Below are 18024 nucleotides of genomic sequence, written 5' to 3' on the forward strand. Positions count from 1 at the left end.
TACCATGCTCAGGTTGGATTTTTAGAACTGCAACAACCATTCATTAGATTTATACAGTATAAAAACATAAAAATACATAACATTGTTAGGGTGTGAAACCTAAGACGCTGGCAAGTTAGCAATGTCATGTGACTTTAAGTAGTCAAGCTCGTTAAGTTGTTAAGTTGCTCAGTATATAAAGAGTGTTTGTTTTCTCTGCCTTGTGTGGGGCGTGAAGCAAAAATGTCCGAAAGCTCCGGAGGTGTTTCTGTTATCTTTCTGCAATAAACCTGTCTTTGGAAAGACAGACTTCCCTGTGTCGTTACTTCTTTGCTGCTGAGACTTTGAAGCTTGTACTGCAACAAGAATCTCTGCACTGGACTTAATTAATGCTCTGCAAAGAAAGCTGTTGCTGGTGGCGCAGCAGAAGCGTTTACTGGACCAGTACACAAACTCTCTTAAACATAACCTCCCAATAAAGATTCTTCTTGCTTTAAAATTGTTTCCTTATTGTTATGTATATTCAATTATTTGATGCATCTTTTGATACTGTCCCCTGCTTTGGGATTTATTTTAATTAAGACTGCGTTATAAGTACCCTAGATATAGATGATAGATAGATAGATATAGAGATAGATAGATAGATTAGATATATATATATATAGATAAATAATACTATTTCGCATAAAAATAAATACAGCAATTTTCTATCTGGCTAGAAACAGGGGATTTGCACATTGGGCTGATCCTCACTAATGAGATATTGCTTATCTGTCACATTTTACATGAATATTAATTTAAAAGGAAATAATTTATACCAATAAAAGCCCAAATCTTTCTGCTACCAAACAGACTGGAGGTGGAAGCGACTTTGCAACTCTAATAGACAAAGTGTGGTTTGTGACTGTCCTTCTTCTGCACGTCAGATTCCTCCAGGGGTTAGACCCTTGCGATGGGCAAACTTTCTCCACCCTGGGGGCACCTCATCTATCTTGGTGCTCAATCTCAGTCAACTCAGCTCTGTCAAGTAACTCTGCATATTGTTCTGTTGCTGGAGGTGTGACTGGGCAGGCCTCGAGTTGCTGCACCTTCACTTCCAGCAAGACAACCACTTTGCACTTGCTACAAGTGCACTGGTGCTTGTTCTCTGGCAGAATGACAAACATGGCACAGGCGTTACAGGTCACTGTAGCAGCTCCCTCGCCCTCCATGTCTCTGGTCCTATACACACCAAGAGAAACCTAGGCTTCCCCTGCTAAAAGCCCTTGCAAACCCCCCCGTTTGCGAGGTGTGTTTGCGAGCTCTGATTGTGAGCTCCGAGGATCTGCACTGAGCTAAGTTTGACTGCTGCTGGTTGCTAACTTCGTCATGTGCTATTAATCATGTGAACAGCTGAGACAGTAGGGGGTCAAAAACTCCAAAGCTGGATTTCATTAGCATGATGCCCTTGAAAAAGCCAACTCACAACAGCCATACACCTATACTGTTTCTGTAAAGGCCTTGAGTCTTATGAAGAACTTGATCCACAAAACACATAAACTGGAGTATTCAAACTTGCGTCTAGGAAACTAAACAGTTTTGCTTGAGTCATTTAACTAATCCATTTAACGAATCCACCTAGACTGGGTGAGCTTCTTGAGAAATATGCATTGGCATCTACATTCCTAGGGTCTCAGTGTGACTGAATGATATTGAACCAATGACAACACTAGCAGAAATAGAAAGTGTATGAACTCCTGAGGTGACATTTTAGAAGAGCAACGACCTATGCTGAACTCTGAGTAACATAATAGGGGAATGGCACGCAAGAACTTAAAATGCTTGTTGGAAGTCACATGGTATTTCCAGTGTGCAACTTTGGAAGCCATTAACTTTAACTGAGGGATGGAGGACCGGATCTGGCCTGCTGGCCAGATCTACTTATCTACACACTCTCCTGAAGGCCAAGTTTGACAGGTGGGTAGGCATATCCAATTGCTTTGGTGCTGGGCTGCAGAGAAAAAGGAACCACAGATTCCTTGGGATTTGCACTTTCTTCCCAGGTCTTCCCAAACAGATCTTTTGGGGAATTTTATCAGCCAGAAGATGTAAAGATAAAAATATGTCACTTTTCAAATTTTATATTGCGAGCACCTCCCCTGTCATATGTCATCCCACCAGCGGTGGAGCATATGCCCACGCTGCCCAGGGTGGGCGCACTCCTGAGGGGCACACGGTGTGGATGGTGTCCTCCCAGATGCAGGATAGCCACTAGGGTGCATGGAGTGGCACGCATGCCATGCAGCTGGGACCAGAGCGAGCTGCTGGTGGCAGACATTCGTGCACCACCCGCCTGCGACTCCCAAGCCTCCCCCAAGCTGTCAAAACGAAGGGGGGGGAATGCTGTTGGCAAAACGACACAGCTCCCCCCTTCCCTTGACAGCTCAGGGTAGGCTTAGGAGTCACGGGCGGGTGGGGCGTCAAATGTCACCCCCCTCAGCAGAATCACCTGGGGCGGTTCACCCCCACCGCCCCACTTCCTCTGCCCCTGCATCCCACTGTAACCAATATCCCACTCCCTTTTTGTCATGTCTGCTCTTCAGCTGCCTTGACAGTGGACGTATTTTAAAGGTGCTCCTGAATGCCAGACAATAGGATATATGCTCAGACTCCTGTGTGCTTCCAGATGGAGGTTTACTGGGAAATCAGGATTAGTCTCCCACACAAGGCTTTTGCGCTGTCCACTCCATGTTGCCATCATCAAAATGTCAGGCAATGTTTTTAAAAACATTGAATCCAGATTTTCTCTTACAGTGGGAAATACGTTAAAGTAAACTTTTCCCATCTATTATAAATTTGCAGTCATCACTGGCACGGAAGCTTGATAGCGCATTTGTTCAGGTAGGCAGCTTGTCATACATGTGGCAATGTTTCTGTGGGCGGCCTCTCTCGCTACACCCACATTTCCAATTGCACAAACTAACTGTTTTGTTTCCCGCAGCTCAAAGGATATTTAAAAAATAAAAAATTGGAGGTTGCCCACTTGTCTCCACCAAAAGGGTAAGCCTCCATTTTGCCCCGATAACTGGGGGCTGGTAGAAATTTGCTCTTCCTCCAAAGTTCCCAAACTTCCTGCATGCATGCTCCGAATGGGAAGAGGTAGCGGAGAGCAGGGAAGCTGTGACGGAGAGGAGGGGCCAGAAAAAGGCAGCGTGAAAACACACTCACTGTTGTGAATGAGGCACAGAGGAATTATCTATGAAAAAATCTAAGACCAAAAAATGAAGCGTGTGGACAATCATGTGCCAAATGTGTAAAATCCCCAGATAGGCAAGACAGTGAAATGAGAATACAGAGGTCCCAACAGTGCATAAACATCTGTGTGATTTTTATTTTATTTTTTGCAGGGTTGTGCTGAGCCTAATTTATGCCATATTCACACAGAGTCCTCAGGCAGCCTTGCTTTTAAGGTTTCTCACCAGGGCCACTCCACCGGGGCTACCTCTACTTCCATAGTCTCAAAGCACTTGATGACGGATAGGAAAAAAACAAAAACTCAGCCTGCAAACTCTAATTGGCTTAACCAGTAGATTTATCAACTAAAGGCTAATTTTAATCAAACACAGCAGATTTTCATTGGTGGGGCCACAAATTCTGGGGAAACTTCTTGTTTCTATAGGTCATACTGATTCTGTTATGCTATTGAAATGTAGAATGTTTTCCCCTCCCTTATCCCTAGTAAATATTAGGTTTTGTTTATTAAATTGTTAATAAAAAAAACTTGGATTCCCTTTAATATCCCAGATTGACAGCGCTAACTGAAACAGTACTTTGGGTAGCTATGAAGATATTTTCCTCAGAGCTAATGCAGAGAGAAGACTTTTCCCCATATGTTGCAACATGCTCTCTTTCCCACAGCTCCCATTTTACAGTAAATTCTAGAAGTATGCCCTGGTTAGTTCATATCTGTGAGTCAGTCAGTCAGCTTCCTGTTTTGAAGTCACAAAGCATGTGATTTTATTTTTTAAAGAAAAGAAGAAAAAAAGAAAGCAGAAAAAATATGATTATTAAAAAAAACAAAACCAAAAAGTGTAGCAGGAAACTCAATGTGTATAGCTAACAGATGTTGTAATCCTAATCCCAGCTACCTAGGTATAAAACCCATTGTAATTGATATGAGTTTAAAGCTCCTTTTGAACTTTAGAAATGCATGTGGGAGGAAACCAATGGGAGAGTAATGTCCCTGCTAGAACTGCATTTTTAAAATTGTCAAATCTGGAAGCCGCTCAAGTATGCTGTGGTAGCAAATGTAAGATACTGCAATGCCTGCTAAAACTGAGGCCAGCTACTGTGGTCTGACACAATCCAAACATGTTGTGTCCCCTTGTGGCTTATGAAGAGTAAATGTATAGCTGGACTAGAAGATCATCTTTCTGCAGAACTGAACCCTAACAGAAAGGCAAATATAACCTGTGCTTACACTCTTGCGAGCCACAGACATATTTGCTTTAGGTTACATAGAGCCATCCTGCAATTCAAGGATTGGAGAGCAACAACTTGTTTGCCAGAAGAGGCCCACTCAGGACTCAAGCTTACCTTTAAAGTCTTCTGATAATAAATGAATTACACCAGACTGGCACATGAGATCTCTGCATATTCGCAGTTAGAACTATGATCGCACTGCATATTCACAAGTGAATATTTTTGTCTTAACACTACAAAACCCTCTTCCAATACCTTCTTTCATTATGTGGTTGTGCCTGCTTGCACCTTCAGTGCAATTTTTGTTTTCACTGCAGCCAATCTGAGATCATGGTGAACATCGCGATTCCATGTAACCCATCAGATTTGGTTTGGAATGGATTACAGAATGCATTTGGGATGTCTATTGGAATTTCAAATGGGAAATCCAGTTCCGCTGAAGTATCTTCAGTGTGAAACTGGACTTACCCATATCCCTGTTGAAAATACTACAGAATAGGCACCAGCGATTTTATGAATCACATTTGAAACATTCACTCTAAGCAAATGAGTTGAGAACTTACTGCTTGTGTTGAGGTTATTTTCCCCAGTCTGTGGAAGAGGGTCTGCATCCTGGATGACTTGTAGTACTCCAACTGTCCGGACAGGAGGATCCAGTGCTACAGAGCTTTCATTCACAGTTATATCGCTTGCTCCTGTAATCTGATTAGTTGGTGGCCCTCCTATAGAAGCTTCAAAATCTGGAGGTATGTCATCTACACAATCTGCATTGGGCTAATGAAAACAAGAAAGAAGAGTCTAATGGAAATGGGGAGAGAGATTCTGAAAGGAAATATTTGTCTCTGGATTACAGGAAGAAATAGTTCATTTAGTTCTATAGTTCATTGTAGTTCCAAATATTACCTTGTCATGGATTTCAAAACATGCATTTTGGCTTCTCTTTACAGGATAGTCTCTATTAGTTTGCAAATTCTTCTGAAAGCAAATGGTCAGAGACTATCCATACCTAGATTGTTATGTTAGATATTTGTTGATGGCACCAAAACACCAACGTCTGTAACAGCATAAGCCATCTCTACTCAGAAGTAAGTGCCACTGAATTCAATGATGCTTAATGCAAGGTAACTGGGGTTATGGCTGCAGCCTAAATCAGTAATCTTATCTTGGACATATCCTCACAGAAATGTTTATCCAAATTGGAGGCATACGACATCATGTGCCTTTTTTTCAGAACTGGTGCATGCTTGGTATATGGAGTTAGTACTTAATTTAGACGTTTTCTTTGTAACCCTTCAGGTGTCTTAATGGATGATATCTACTAGACGCTTTGCTAATTTATGGGGTTACTGCTGGGATCCCCATTGTGGTACTGGGGGGTGCCATGCTACCCTCAGACACACTCTGTTCCTCACAATTTTCACTTAATTTTTCGCTCAAAAATGTGTGGGTATTCTTTGATTTTGGGGGTGTTTTGTTGTAGGGGTTGTCAGTTTTGGGGAGGGTTGCTTACTTTGTTGCCTTGTGTTTTGTTTTATGGGTTGTGTGTTTATGCGATCTGGGAAGTTTTGAGCTTCAGGTTTTTTCCATACATTAAATATTATGGTTCATGCTGAAAATGTCACTTGGGGTGGGGTGGGGGGTTGTGTAGTTTATATTGTCTTATTAGCAATGGTGAGGAAATGGCTTTAGGAGACCCAAAATCTTCAGGATAGAAATATAATGCTCACTAGGATGATACTTGCTTATTCATTTTTTAAAAAAGTGGAATTAGGATTAATGAAAATACCATGTTCCGTGTTCTACCACATTACATGCTTACCGGAATCCCTAGTGCTTTTAAGATGTTCATTTTACACATAGGGCAGGTGCGATGGTCTAGTAGCCATGGATCTACACAAGATTTGTGAAAGAGGTGCCTACAAAGGGAGAAAAATGAATAAAATCTATACAAGATACAATTTCTCAAAGTTGCAGTTGATACCATCTGTTTTGAAAAAGCCCAGAAGTGTTTTGTAGCGTAAGGACTATACAGCTGAAGATATATCTGTGTGGAAAATACTTTTGTCAAGAAAAACCTGATGAAAGAAGACCTGTACTGAAAAACAGAAGTGCTTTGTAGTTAATAAATTGTAGTGGATGGAACCTAGCTTGTAACTTCAAATGTAAAATTAGCAGAAAAAAGCTCCCTAAATAAAAACTTCAGAAGATGAAATAAAATGGAAGCAATTTTCCATATTAAAAACCAGACCCTAAGAAACATTTATCTGCTGACAGCAGATTTATCATCCTTGGTACTGTGAAAAGTAGCATAAATAAGAAAAAAACTATTTATTGTGTTTCACCTCTGTATTCATGACTGGAGAGACTGCAAAACGCAAGATCTGCAACTGCAGAAAGAGAACTGACAGCATACAATTTGATCTGTGAACATAGAACCTATCAGCCTGCGTAGGATGAGAATTGGAGTAATGGGCATTGATTCCCTAACAGGCTTGCTTCTTTGCTTGGAAAAAGATGCATGCAGTCTGTCACATCTGTTTATTTACTGGTTTTGGTTTACTTCCCTCCCCCCCCGCCCCCACTGATCATAAAAGGAACATATTACATTAGATTGGGTCCAAAGGTTCTATTCCCCTGACAAAGGAAGACTTCTTCCATCAGAGCAAAGCAACCTTTGGATCTAAATCATCTGTTCCAAAATTGGATTTTTCATGTGGGCTTTCCAAAAATACTAGCAGCATGTGCACTGAGGTAGCTGAAAAGGGGGCATGTATATGACACCACTGCTATATACCGTATATGATATAACTAAGAAAAACTGCAGTTAAATTGCTTCTACTATAAGGTAATCCAGTAAGTTAAAAAAAATCCCAATCAGATAAATTTCCGGCAACCAAATTTCAAACACCAATGCTGTTTCTGTAGCCCCCCCCCCAGCTACTGTTGTTGTTTTGGCTTTAATTGGGGTTTTTTGGGGGGTGTTTAAAGCATATTGCACTGTTAGCAAATGACAAGGACGTATTATTGGCCTGTGAAGAACACCACAAAAATCAATTACTTTATTAATTGTATCTCTTTAATTGGATGGTTATATCAACTCACCGGCAGGGCAAGATCCTGACAACGTCGTTCGGTTTGTAACCCTCAATACACACTGCACAGTTATCGAAATCAGGTTCAGTTTCCTACAGAAACATTGAGGTCGACATTTTCAACGAAAAGCATGGCGGACTGAAATACATTGACATTTAATAACATCCCCAAGTCCTTCCAGATTCTGAGAGTTCAGTTTAGTCCAATTGGTTGCAGTGCCCATTTGAAAAGGGATCCCTGTAATTCAGGAATGGAGAACCTGTGGCACTCCGAACTTTCACCAACCCCAGCCAGCCATGGTTAATGGTCAGAAATGACAGGAGCTGGAGTCAAGCAATATTTGGAGGGAACCATGTTGGTACCACTGCTGAAGCACATAGCAGATGCCAGTTTCAACCCTTCCTCCACATGGGGAGTCAATGTAGCAGGTTGCTGCAGGTATGAGCAACCAGTGTGTGCCTCCCATACAGCACTCTCCTCAGTCCTCACCAGGCCCTTTTGTGGAAGAAAGTAACCCACACAAAGGTTTCTGGTTTATTTTATTTTATTGCCCACAGCACAATGCCTAACTGCATTCCCCACCCCCACCCTACTTGGTTAAAACGAAGACTCAAGGAAAAAATTACCTTATCTCCTTTCCTTATCGTTCTGACCTGCAGTTTGCTGATTGCTTTCTTTGCAGCATCTCCGAGACGGCGCTAAAAATGTAATATATCACTCTTTACTAAAGAGCACACCTTCACACAGACGTTCTTGCATGGCTCTGTAATAGTTTGATGGTCCAAGATCATTTTAAATGAAACAGAGAAGAGCTACGTAAATGCAATATTGGATTCAAAGAGGTCACTAATACGGGGAGTAATTGGTATTGACAAAACACCAGATGCAGGATGGATTAAAAGGTATCTAATTATCTCACATTGTTATAGATGTTCAATCTGTCGGAACAGGAACCAATGACAGAAGAATCAGGTGTAGCTGATTTTTGCTGATCCCCTGCTACATATTTCATGCTACATAATATTCCAGAGAGCCTGGCAACCTTTGGGAGCACGGTATTTTTTAAAAAAGGTGGGCAGGGACTTAGGTAGAGAGGAGGGATCTACAAAAAACAGGTGTGCTGACTTGTGCAAGTAGAAGCACTTTTTTTGACTATTCAGGACAGACAAAAATGGTTCTTCACACAAAACACAGTTAAAGTACATCCCACAAGATCTAGCAATGGTCACCAACTAAGATAGCAGTATGCCTCTGAATACCAGCTGCTGGAATCACAAACATGCTCAATGAATGCGTGAGTGCTCTTGCAAGAACAGGGTTATATTATGGGTGGTATCAGAGCAGGTCCATTATTGTCTGGGGTATTGCTTACAGCACAATCCTAAACAGGCTGATTTAGAAGTAATTCCTACTGAATTCAGTTGGGCTTGCAAGACAAAAGCAAGTACTTCTTCATAGAGTGCACAGAATTTGCTCCCAAAAGAGGCAACGATGACCACCAACTTGTATGGCTTTAAATGCAGATTAGTCAGATTCCTGGAGGATAAAGCTATCAATGGCTACTATCCCTAATGGTTAGGTTCCACCACCACTGTGAGAGGCAGCAATGCTTCTGAATGCCAGTTGCTGGAAACCACAGGAGGAGATGGTGGTGCTGTTGTGCTCAGGTCCTGACTTCCCATGGGCATCAAGATGGCCACTGAGAAAATATTGCTGGGTTAAGATGGGCTTTTGGCCTGATCCAGCAGGTCTTGCAACCTGTTAGAATTCCTGCTCCATGACTGCAGTCGTGGGATTATTGTCTTTCACATGACGGTGTATGTTTTGACTCCACAGAGTGGGAAGTGACGGAGACAGGATGTTTGTGTTACTGTGTTCTGTGAAGTGGGACTATTGTCCTTTGTTCTTTTTTCTTTTTTTGCTGTCTGATGCTTGAGAGAGAGGGACCCATGTTGTAGTGCTCCGTGTGTGCTTATATGTAAATAAAGTAGATTAGCCAAAATGCTGAGTTGCTGAGGTTTGTTACGCAAGCTGCGAAAACTCTTCGGATTCCTAAGTATGCTGATGTCTGTTGGCATTGGTCGCTGTGATGTTCGGGCTGAAGAAAGCTTTTGAAGCTCCCGAACAATTGACCAGGAGGGAGAGAACATGCCAGTTGGGCATATGTCTCTGCCAGGGTCCTACTCGAGTGTAGGACGAGCTCCTGACACAACCTGGTGGCCAAATAAAGAGGTAGGCACAGAGGCTGGGTTGAACTAAAACCATTAAATTTGAGATTAAAACCCATAAAACCGCTGCAGAGGGAAACACTATCAGTGTGGGATCAAACTTGAAACTGAAGCAAATTGCAATCTCTAGGGCAACCAAACCCAGGAACTAGAGGCACAGCTGTCCAGTCTGCATCCCTTTCCCAGGCCACACCATGAAGGTGAACAGGAAGGTCTATGCAAAAGAAGTTGCAGGATGTTGTGCAAAGGCCTTGCCATTATGTTGCAAGAGGTATATCCCTGGCAGAATCCCAGACTGCATTCCTTGGCCAAATACCTGAAAATGTTCCGTACTCTGCAACATTTGAAAATGCATTTCCCCACTACATTTTATTGCTAAATGAATACTTTTCTAAGCGAAGAAAAATGACTTTGGCACTTTAGCACTTCATCCACTTTCTCCCAACCTAAGTACATACTGACTTCACACCATCCCTGCATGAGTGAAGCCATCTGCCTGGAGAATTAGGGTGAAAAATTATTCCACATATTTTTTGCATCTGAAAGTCTGGAATGTGAATCATTCTTCTCCCATCTGTTTCCATTTGCTTTTTTGTTTGTTTGTTTTTCCAAGGCACCATTCCAGTTTTCAGAAAGGAGAAGCAAAGATTTGGAAAGGGGGGAAGCAGTAAGAAATGTAGATTAAGTTTCCAAAAAAAGAAAAAAAGCAGTTTATTTTAAGAGCTGTCGCTGCAGTTATTTCCTTTTTTAAACCACGTAATGGGCTATAATAAGGCTATCAACTTAGGCCAAATTTCTAGTTGGCTGCTCACCCTTACCTCCACTTTTTGTTTAAGCAATTATTAAATACAGAGTCACTCCACTTCATTGTTGGAGCCACTCAGTGTAAAGAAGACACTGAACTGATAAAAATATATAGGAGCTCCTGAAGAATCCTGTCATGTGATCCAACACACATGTGGGGCACTTCCTCTTCCAAATGGGCTCCACTGAGTTTCTTGCATTTACTATATCTCTGTGTACTGGATATATATAGACTTGGATGTTAACATTGCTCTGTTCACAGAAGGCCCTTCGGTTGATGATTAAAAAAAAACAAACCCTAGTTACGTTTTTGTAGATAAATTTCATTATGTTTTTGAATTTCTTGATCTTTTTTTCCTGCTAATTAAATCATGTTATATATTTTCAGTTTAATTGCCCTTATTATGTTAGTGCAATACATGGGGTTTAACATCTTGCGGCCATGCTGACGGGCCAAACACCTCCCAAAGGTCTCCTACTTGGGTGGGAAGGCTGTAGGGCTGAGGGCAGCCTTCATGCCCTGGAAACGCTTTCAACTTCTGCTCACCATGGAAGAAAGTCACCTTCCACCCTGTATTGAGCAGCAGAAGAGAAGCCATGCAGCGTGGAGAAGGCTGCCATCACCTCTCCCTGGGACGCACAGCTTTTCTTCTGTTGCACAATATGGAGGCAAAACAGTCCATACAAAGCAGGAAAGAGAAAGATGTGATTCCAACTGCACATTGAGAGGCTATGTTTTATAATTTCACCAGAGTTGTTTACCTACCCAAGAAGCCCTGGTCAAATGCTGACATCCTTACTGAGGGGTGTATGTGGTGGTCGTATTCCACTATGTAGTACTGAGTCAGGGCCCTCCTGAGTTCTCTTTAGTAGCACTATTTAGTTGGCACAAATTTCAGCCACCACAATGAGTGGGCGCTGAAAAGTGGTGCACTCTGGCTGGATCACGTCCATCGTTTGCAAATGTGAAACATGTCCTTCATACAGCTCCTCAGAAGGGAGATAACAAAATGAACATTTAATGTAGCTCTTGATCATGACATGCTCGCCAACTATTATCTTGTAATGCAGCGTTTTATCTTTGGCACCATTTCTCTCACAGCTTGCACAGAATGGAGGGGAAAGGCAAGAGGGAGGAAAATATTTCTTGTGCGCTTTTAATATATATCAAAGAATGTGAGCTAGTGTAAAATAGATCTGGCAGGATAGCCATGATAGTTTGCTCTTCAGTTTTGCTCTCATGAAGCATTTAAGAATAAAACCATTTATTATTAAGATAAGACTAGTTGCATCCAAATGATGTTTGATTCAGAGAAGACCTATTTAAATGAATGGATCCCATTTGTCATGTTCATTAATTTTAGTGGATCCACTGCAAGAAGGATTAGCAATGAACACAACCCCATGCCACCTACTAAATACTTTCCACCTACTAAATGTACTTTCATATTGATTGTTCATCATTTAAATTAAATGCTGACACACTCCTTGCCTCCCTGAATATTTTTGCTGGAAACTTCAACTTTTGAGTCAGCAGATGTTTAATACTTTTGGGAATTAGAAATTCAGTTTAAGATGGAAAATGAGGGTGGAAAATAACAGATTAAATATTTGTGATACTTTTGGAATACACTTAAGTTTTAAAAATATGATCACCATATAAGACAAAGTAGAATACTTTCTCATTTTTACAGTGTTTAGACATTTATCCAGGGCAGTTCCCTTTCTCCTCATTCCATGTGTCGCTTGAGTGGGGAAAGCTCCAGTGATCAGGACCAACTCAAATGGTTGGGTCACCTAAACATTCTCCCATCCCATGCAGCCTATACAAAGGAAACATAATTCCAATACTGCAACTTCTAAGTGACCAGTGACTCTTTTTACAGGAGGAGCTGTATTCACTTGGGGAGGCTGTGTTAGCTATTCCACTACTTGTGGAGGCTCATAGTGTGACATCATGTGGAAGAGCCTTCTTGGTAGTGGCTCCAGAGCTCTGGAACTTCCTTTCACTGGATCTACATTGTATAAGTGTCAATGACATTCCAAGCTGACTTTTTAATCTAAGGTGAATTTTAAAGGGCATTTTGTCAATTTGGAGAGGAGCAGGGTTGTTTTTTTTACTGGTTTATGTGGAAGAGTGTTATTTACTATGGTGGATAGCAGCGGTGGATTCCTTTTTTTAACTTGAAAGAAGATGAAGTTTTGCTATTGCTTGTGATGGTGGCAGCAGTAGCAAAGCTCTTCTAAGTGGCTGGCAGAAGTCATCATCCTTTTCTTTCCATAATGCCCATGGACTGCTCTTTGCCACTGCAACCAGAAGTGATATTTTCTTCCTAGCAAACAGAGAAACTACTTTTTTCTCATGTTATGGTCCACTGACCGACACCTGCCTTTTGCCTTTTGTGTTTTAGATCTGAGATGAGACGATACGGGGGTGGCGTGGCACTGAGAGTCGATCGCTACCTCGGTGGAGCGAAGCCGCGAGCCATAACCAGAGAGCGCCGACTTCCTTCCTTGAAAATCTGGACTGAAAGAACTACCCGTGAGTAAGACGGATTGGGACTTTAAAAATTTTTACCCTGAATTAGAGACGACCGGGGGGTGTGCCAAAAGGAAGTCCGCACCCCCCCCCTTGCAGACGATCTAAGCAACGACACAAGAGCTAAGCTGGAGAGCCTACCCTTGGCGGGGTGAGTGAAAAAGGACATTAACTTCCAAGATTTAATTAAAGGAAATTTTGGGCTGGAGAGCGGAGTTTTGGAAACCTTACTTTTGTTTTAAACAACCCCCCCTCCCGGGCTCGGGAACGTCCTGCTTTTCTGCCTGCGTAAGAGCTGCGGAGTTTGACAGCTGTCAAAGCTGCCAAACGGGCGGTTTAAAGTGAGAAATTGCCATTTAAGATCCCTCTGGACTAAGACGAGTTATAATTGAGACAAAACTGTTGGAAACAAAGTAACAATAATCAGTTAAAGGATTGTTGGTGAAAAGGCAAATAAGTAACCAGATTCCCCCTAGGGGGAATTCTGTGAAACTACAATGGATACAATGGCTGTGGAAGGAAAGTTACTAGTGGAAATCGAAAGGATGTTTCAACTGGTGGGAATCTTACAAGAGCAGAGCTTGGCCATGAATAAACAACTTGAGACTATGACCTTGGGAACAGGCAACTCTGCTCTTTGTATTGAGGACCTTAATGAGAAAGAATCCACAGCTGATTGGGAAACAATATCTACAGAGCTGGAAGAGACTAAACAACAAGAAAAAGAAGAAGTAATCCTGGGAAGCAACAACCAAAAGTTGACATCTGCGGAATACAAGCAAGGAGACGCTGGGAACATATCTACCACAAGTCTGCGAAAGACACAGGAGAAGAAGGAGGAGGTCCCAAGACAAAATGGAATACAGGAATTTAAAATAAAGAAATATGATTGGGGCCTCCGTTTGGATTTAGACTTTGAAGGGATAGACTTTGTGGAAATTCTTCAGCAGTCACTTTGGAATCTTCTTGTGGGAAGAGGATACACTTTGATGGTGAAAGAACTTTTCCCAGACTTGACGACTGACATAAAGGACTACCAACAGGACAGGCGAAGAGGGACTGAAAGAGATTTGAAAGCCTCGGACGTGAGGAACCCAGGCTGAGAATCTCGAATTTGGATTTTTATTGGGAAGGGACAAAAACCGGGGATGGGAGGGAGGGAAGAAGAGACTCTTATAAACTCTTAAGACTTCTAGGTTTGGTTAAGATGACTCTTAATTAAGATAAAATGAAAATCGATGGAAGAGAGCTTAAGTCCAACTTATGAAAATCAATTTTTATTATAAAAAAGGTAATAAGATGAACAAGATTGTTAAGAGGAGAAACACCAACTTGCTGATATAATCTTGAAACTGGGATGCACGAGGGGAGGTGGGGGGAAGTCAAGGAACAAGGTTATGAAATGGGGATTTGCTGATTTTATACATGTTTTTGTCTTTTGTCTTCTTTGTGTAGGTTTTGTCTTTATAAAAGCAGAAAACCAAATAAAAATTTTATAAAAAAAAAAAAATAGATCTGAGATGAGACTATACAGCTTCCTCTGCCATAAAATTCTAGAGCTGTAACCAATTTGACATGAGCTTGGGTGCTCTCTGTCAAAAGGAAAGCAAACCAGTGCAGAAAACAAATGAAACACATATTTAAATAATTAAAATAGGCTGCTGACAGAACTAAAATACCACATGATAAAGATATTGGCAAGAATGACCTGAAACAGGGGTTACCAATCTTTTTTGGGATCGTGGCCACATTTGCAATCCAGAAAAACTACTGTGGGCACCACACATGCAGCCCCTCCTCTAAATTGTTCCTTGCAGTATAATCAGGCTTTTAAAAGCCTTCTGTTGGCTAAACAAGGGGTTTTCTCCCCAAGCCTCATTGCAGTGGAGGAAGCAGCAGAGGGATGGGACCCTGTGGATAGCAAGGAAAGTTATTGTGGATGCGTGTCTACCCCCAAGCAGCATGTTAGCAACCTATGATGTAATTATCATAGCTATTGCTATGCATTATATATCAGTGAACGTCATACTGAGCGGAGGGAACGACAAAGGCCAAGCTAAAGAGGGCAAATGTTTGCAACAAATGGCTTTAGAAGAAGAGATGGAAAACCTCCATACTTCAAATGTCAAACATGCAATACTACACCGGACGTTAAGCTTTGAGCACTCTGCCCAAGAAGACGCAGAAGAAATACTGAATATGTGAGAGCCAAAGGCCAAACAGATATAAGTTATAAGCAAGCTGATGTTTCACATCATTTCTACATATCATACAGCCAAAGATATATTAACTGTTAATGTTTTATATTTTGATCCAGGCAGGAAGGGCTACTTTAATAGAAGAACTCATGGCACAGGAATAAAGGGAAATGGCTGCAGCAAAGACTAATGGCACAGATTGAAAGAAAGCTGTCAAGAGAAGACTCCCTATTAGCAGCTCTCAGTTTCGGAATGAAAGCTGGCAAGCAATAAATGTTGACAACAGGACTTGGAAATCAATACTCTCTGAACATTAAGCCAAGGAAATTTCATTTTTTTATTCCAAAGCAAACAAGAGGAATAAGTCAGTGGTGGTTTTTTTAATCTGCATTGAGTTCATCAGATGCAGCTGATGGGATTGCAGGAGGGAGAATGGGACAGTTTATTACATTTAGATTCCACCTACACATGGTTCACCTGAAATTATCCTCACAACAATCATATGAGCCAGGTTAGGCAAAAGAGATAGTGACTGGCCCAAGGTTCATGGTTGAGTGGAGATGAACTCTGGTCTCTCAGGTTTTGGTCCAACACTCTGACCACTACACGTCAAAAAACACACCAAAAATTCCACAGGAATCTTTATTCTCTTTAGTAGGAAAGATTCAGTTTGTGATGTGTACCAACTGCAATCTGCTCTTTCAAACATAGCTCTGCTAGAAAGTTGGAGGGAAATTTCCAACTTTTAATAAAGAAAACATTTATGACCAAAGCAGAGACATCACCTTGTCAGCAAAGGTCGGTATAGTTAAAGCTATGGTTTTCCCAGTAGTGATGTATGGAAGTGAGAGCTGGACCATAAAGAAGGCTGATCGCCAAAGAATTGGTGCTGGAGGAGACTCGAGAGTCCCATGGACTTCAAGAAGATCAAACCTATCCATTCGGAAGGAAATCAGCCCTGAGTGCTCACTGGAAAGACAGATCCTGAAGCTGAGAATCCAATATTTTGGCCACCTCATGAGAAGAGAAGACTCCCTGAAAAAGACCCTGATGTTGGGAAAGTTTGAGGGCACAAGGAGAAGGGGACGACAGAGGACAAGATGGTTGGACAGTGTTCTCGAAGCTACCAACATGAGTTTGACCAAACTGTGGGAGGCAGTGGAAGACAGGAGGGCCTGGCGTGCTCTGGTCCATGGGGTCACGAAGAGTCGGATACAACTAAACAACTAAACAAAAACAAAATGGGTGGACATGTGCCACGAAAGTTGATACTGTTCAAGGTGTGTGTGTGGGGGGGGTGTTGCACCAATGAAGAGACTCTTGATGGGCAGAATAAGTTGACCATTATAACAGCCATGGCATGTCAATGAATGATGCTTACAGATGTACTGCCACCAATGGCACTGGCTGAGCAGAATTTCAGTTGAATGAAATATAAAAATAAAAGTGCAAGTCTTGCTTTCCAGAATTTATTCCAAACAATCTTTCAGCCAATAAACTTGCATATAATCTGTGGGCTATTTTACTCTCCATTCTGAATATTCTTTAATAAGGTATGCAAAGCTTAATCTTACATTTGTCAGCAGTATTGCACATTTGCATTTTTAGCATGTCTGAAATATGTAGCTTTTCAGTCTCTTTTACTGAAGCCATTTGTGTAATACTTAATCCTCTTTAGCGGAAGCCATTTGTAGTTCCTCCAGTGAATTATGTGCTCACAATTTTTTTTTTTAGTCTCTTTCTTTGCATTTATATAATACAAAAGTACAAATACACATAACTTAATTCCCATCTCCCCTTCCCCCAAAGTATTCTCTGTGTATATATTAGTATAAGGCAAGTAGTAATATAGCCCATATGTTTATTCTTAAATGATTATAATTGGATATTGTGATATTTTCTTAGCAGATTGTTCCAGAGTGCCATGAGTTACTTGTGGCTTTGTCATTATGCTATCTTTCCTAATGTACTGAACAAACATGTACCAAATTTCTTCAAAATCATCTCTGGCTTTTGTGTTTCTTCAAGCTTTAAGTTGCTTTGACAATTTTTCCATGACAGCAATGTTTCCAGCCATGTGTCCTATGTTAAAATGGCATCTTTTTAATATATTTATATATTAGTGGAGGAGGACTGCCACTGGTATCACAGTGCATAGAGAGGTTTATTCCTTCCCTCCCCAGATGCGATTTGGCTGAAAATTGCCCTCCCACACAGGGATGAAGTTTAGCAGTTTAAAAGTTCTACTGGACGCTAATGGAGTTTTTCCTTCTGAATCTAATATACGTGCCCAGAATATGGGGCACGTCCAATTTGTCCAATGAGAGAGAAAGGACAAATCTCATCTCCTTGCATGTTATGGTTCTAATGACAACTGGATCCCTGTGGCTGTAACTAAAAAAGAAGTAACAGAAATGTAATGTATAGTTTGGCCCCAAGGTATCTGTTTTTGTCTCTGAAATAGCCTTATATATGTGAGCAGTGATGCATATGTGTAGACATACAAACTGCTGGTTCAAAATTTTGGCTGGGGTGTGGGTGCTACTTCAGTCAGTGGGGCTAAAAGAGAAAGGTAACTGCTGGATCTCTGCACCCTGGTGCTGATAAGAGACAGGGGCTGGATGGCTGGTAGAAACCTGGAAATAGGAAACTAATGGAGCAGTTGTACAGTTACAATTTTCTTCACGAAAATAGTTATTTTTCTTTCGTACATTATGTTACT

The 18024-nt window shown here is 41.4% G+C and overlaps 1 protein-coding gene across 1 annotated transcript in view; it reads right to left on the bottom strand.

Moving 5' to 3' along the window:
• Nucleotides 1-18024, bottom strand: part of RNF150 (ring finger protein 150) — a 91757-nt gene that overhangs the window by 13601 nt on the left and 60132 nt on the right. The window contains exons 3-6 of the mRNA XM_083520083.1: nucleotides 8160-8231; nucleotides 7543-7625; nucleotides 6260-6356; nucleotides 5004-5214 (exon numbers count right to left, since the gene is read on the bottom strand). Of these exons, the coding sequence (XP_083376209.1) occupies nucleotides 5004-5214; nucleotides 6260-6356; nucleotides 7543-7625; nucleotides 8160-8231 (463 nt within the window). The remainder of the gene's footprint in view (nucleotides 1-5003; nucleotides 5215-6259; nucleotides 6357-7542; nucleotides 7626-8159; nucleotides 8232-18024) is intronic.

This window comes from Podarcis liolepis (assembly GCF_965112155.1).
Source record: "Podarcis liolepis genome assembly, chromosome: 9".
Taxonomy (NCBI): domain Eukaryota; kingdom Metazoa; phylum Chordata; class Lepidosauria; order Squamata; family Lacertidae; genus Podarcis; species Podarcis liolepis.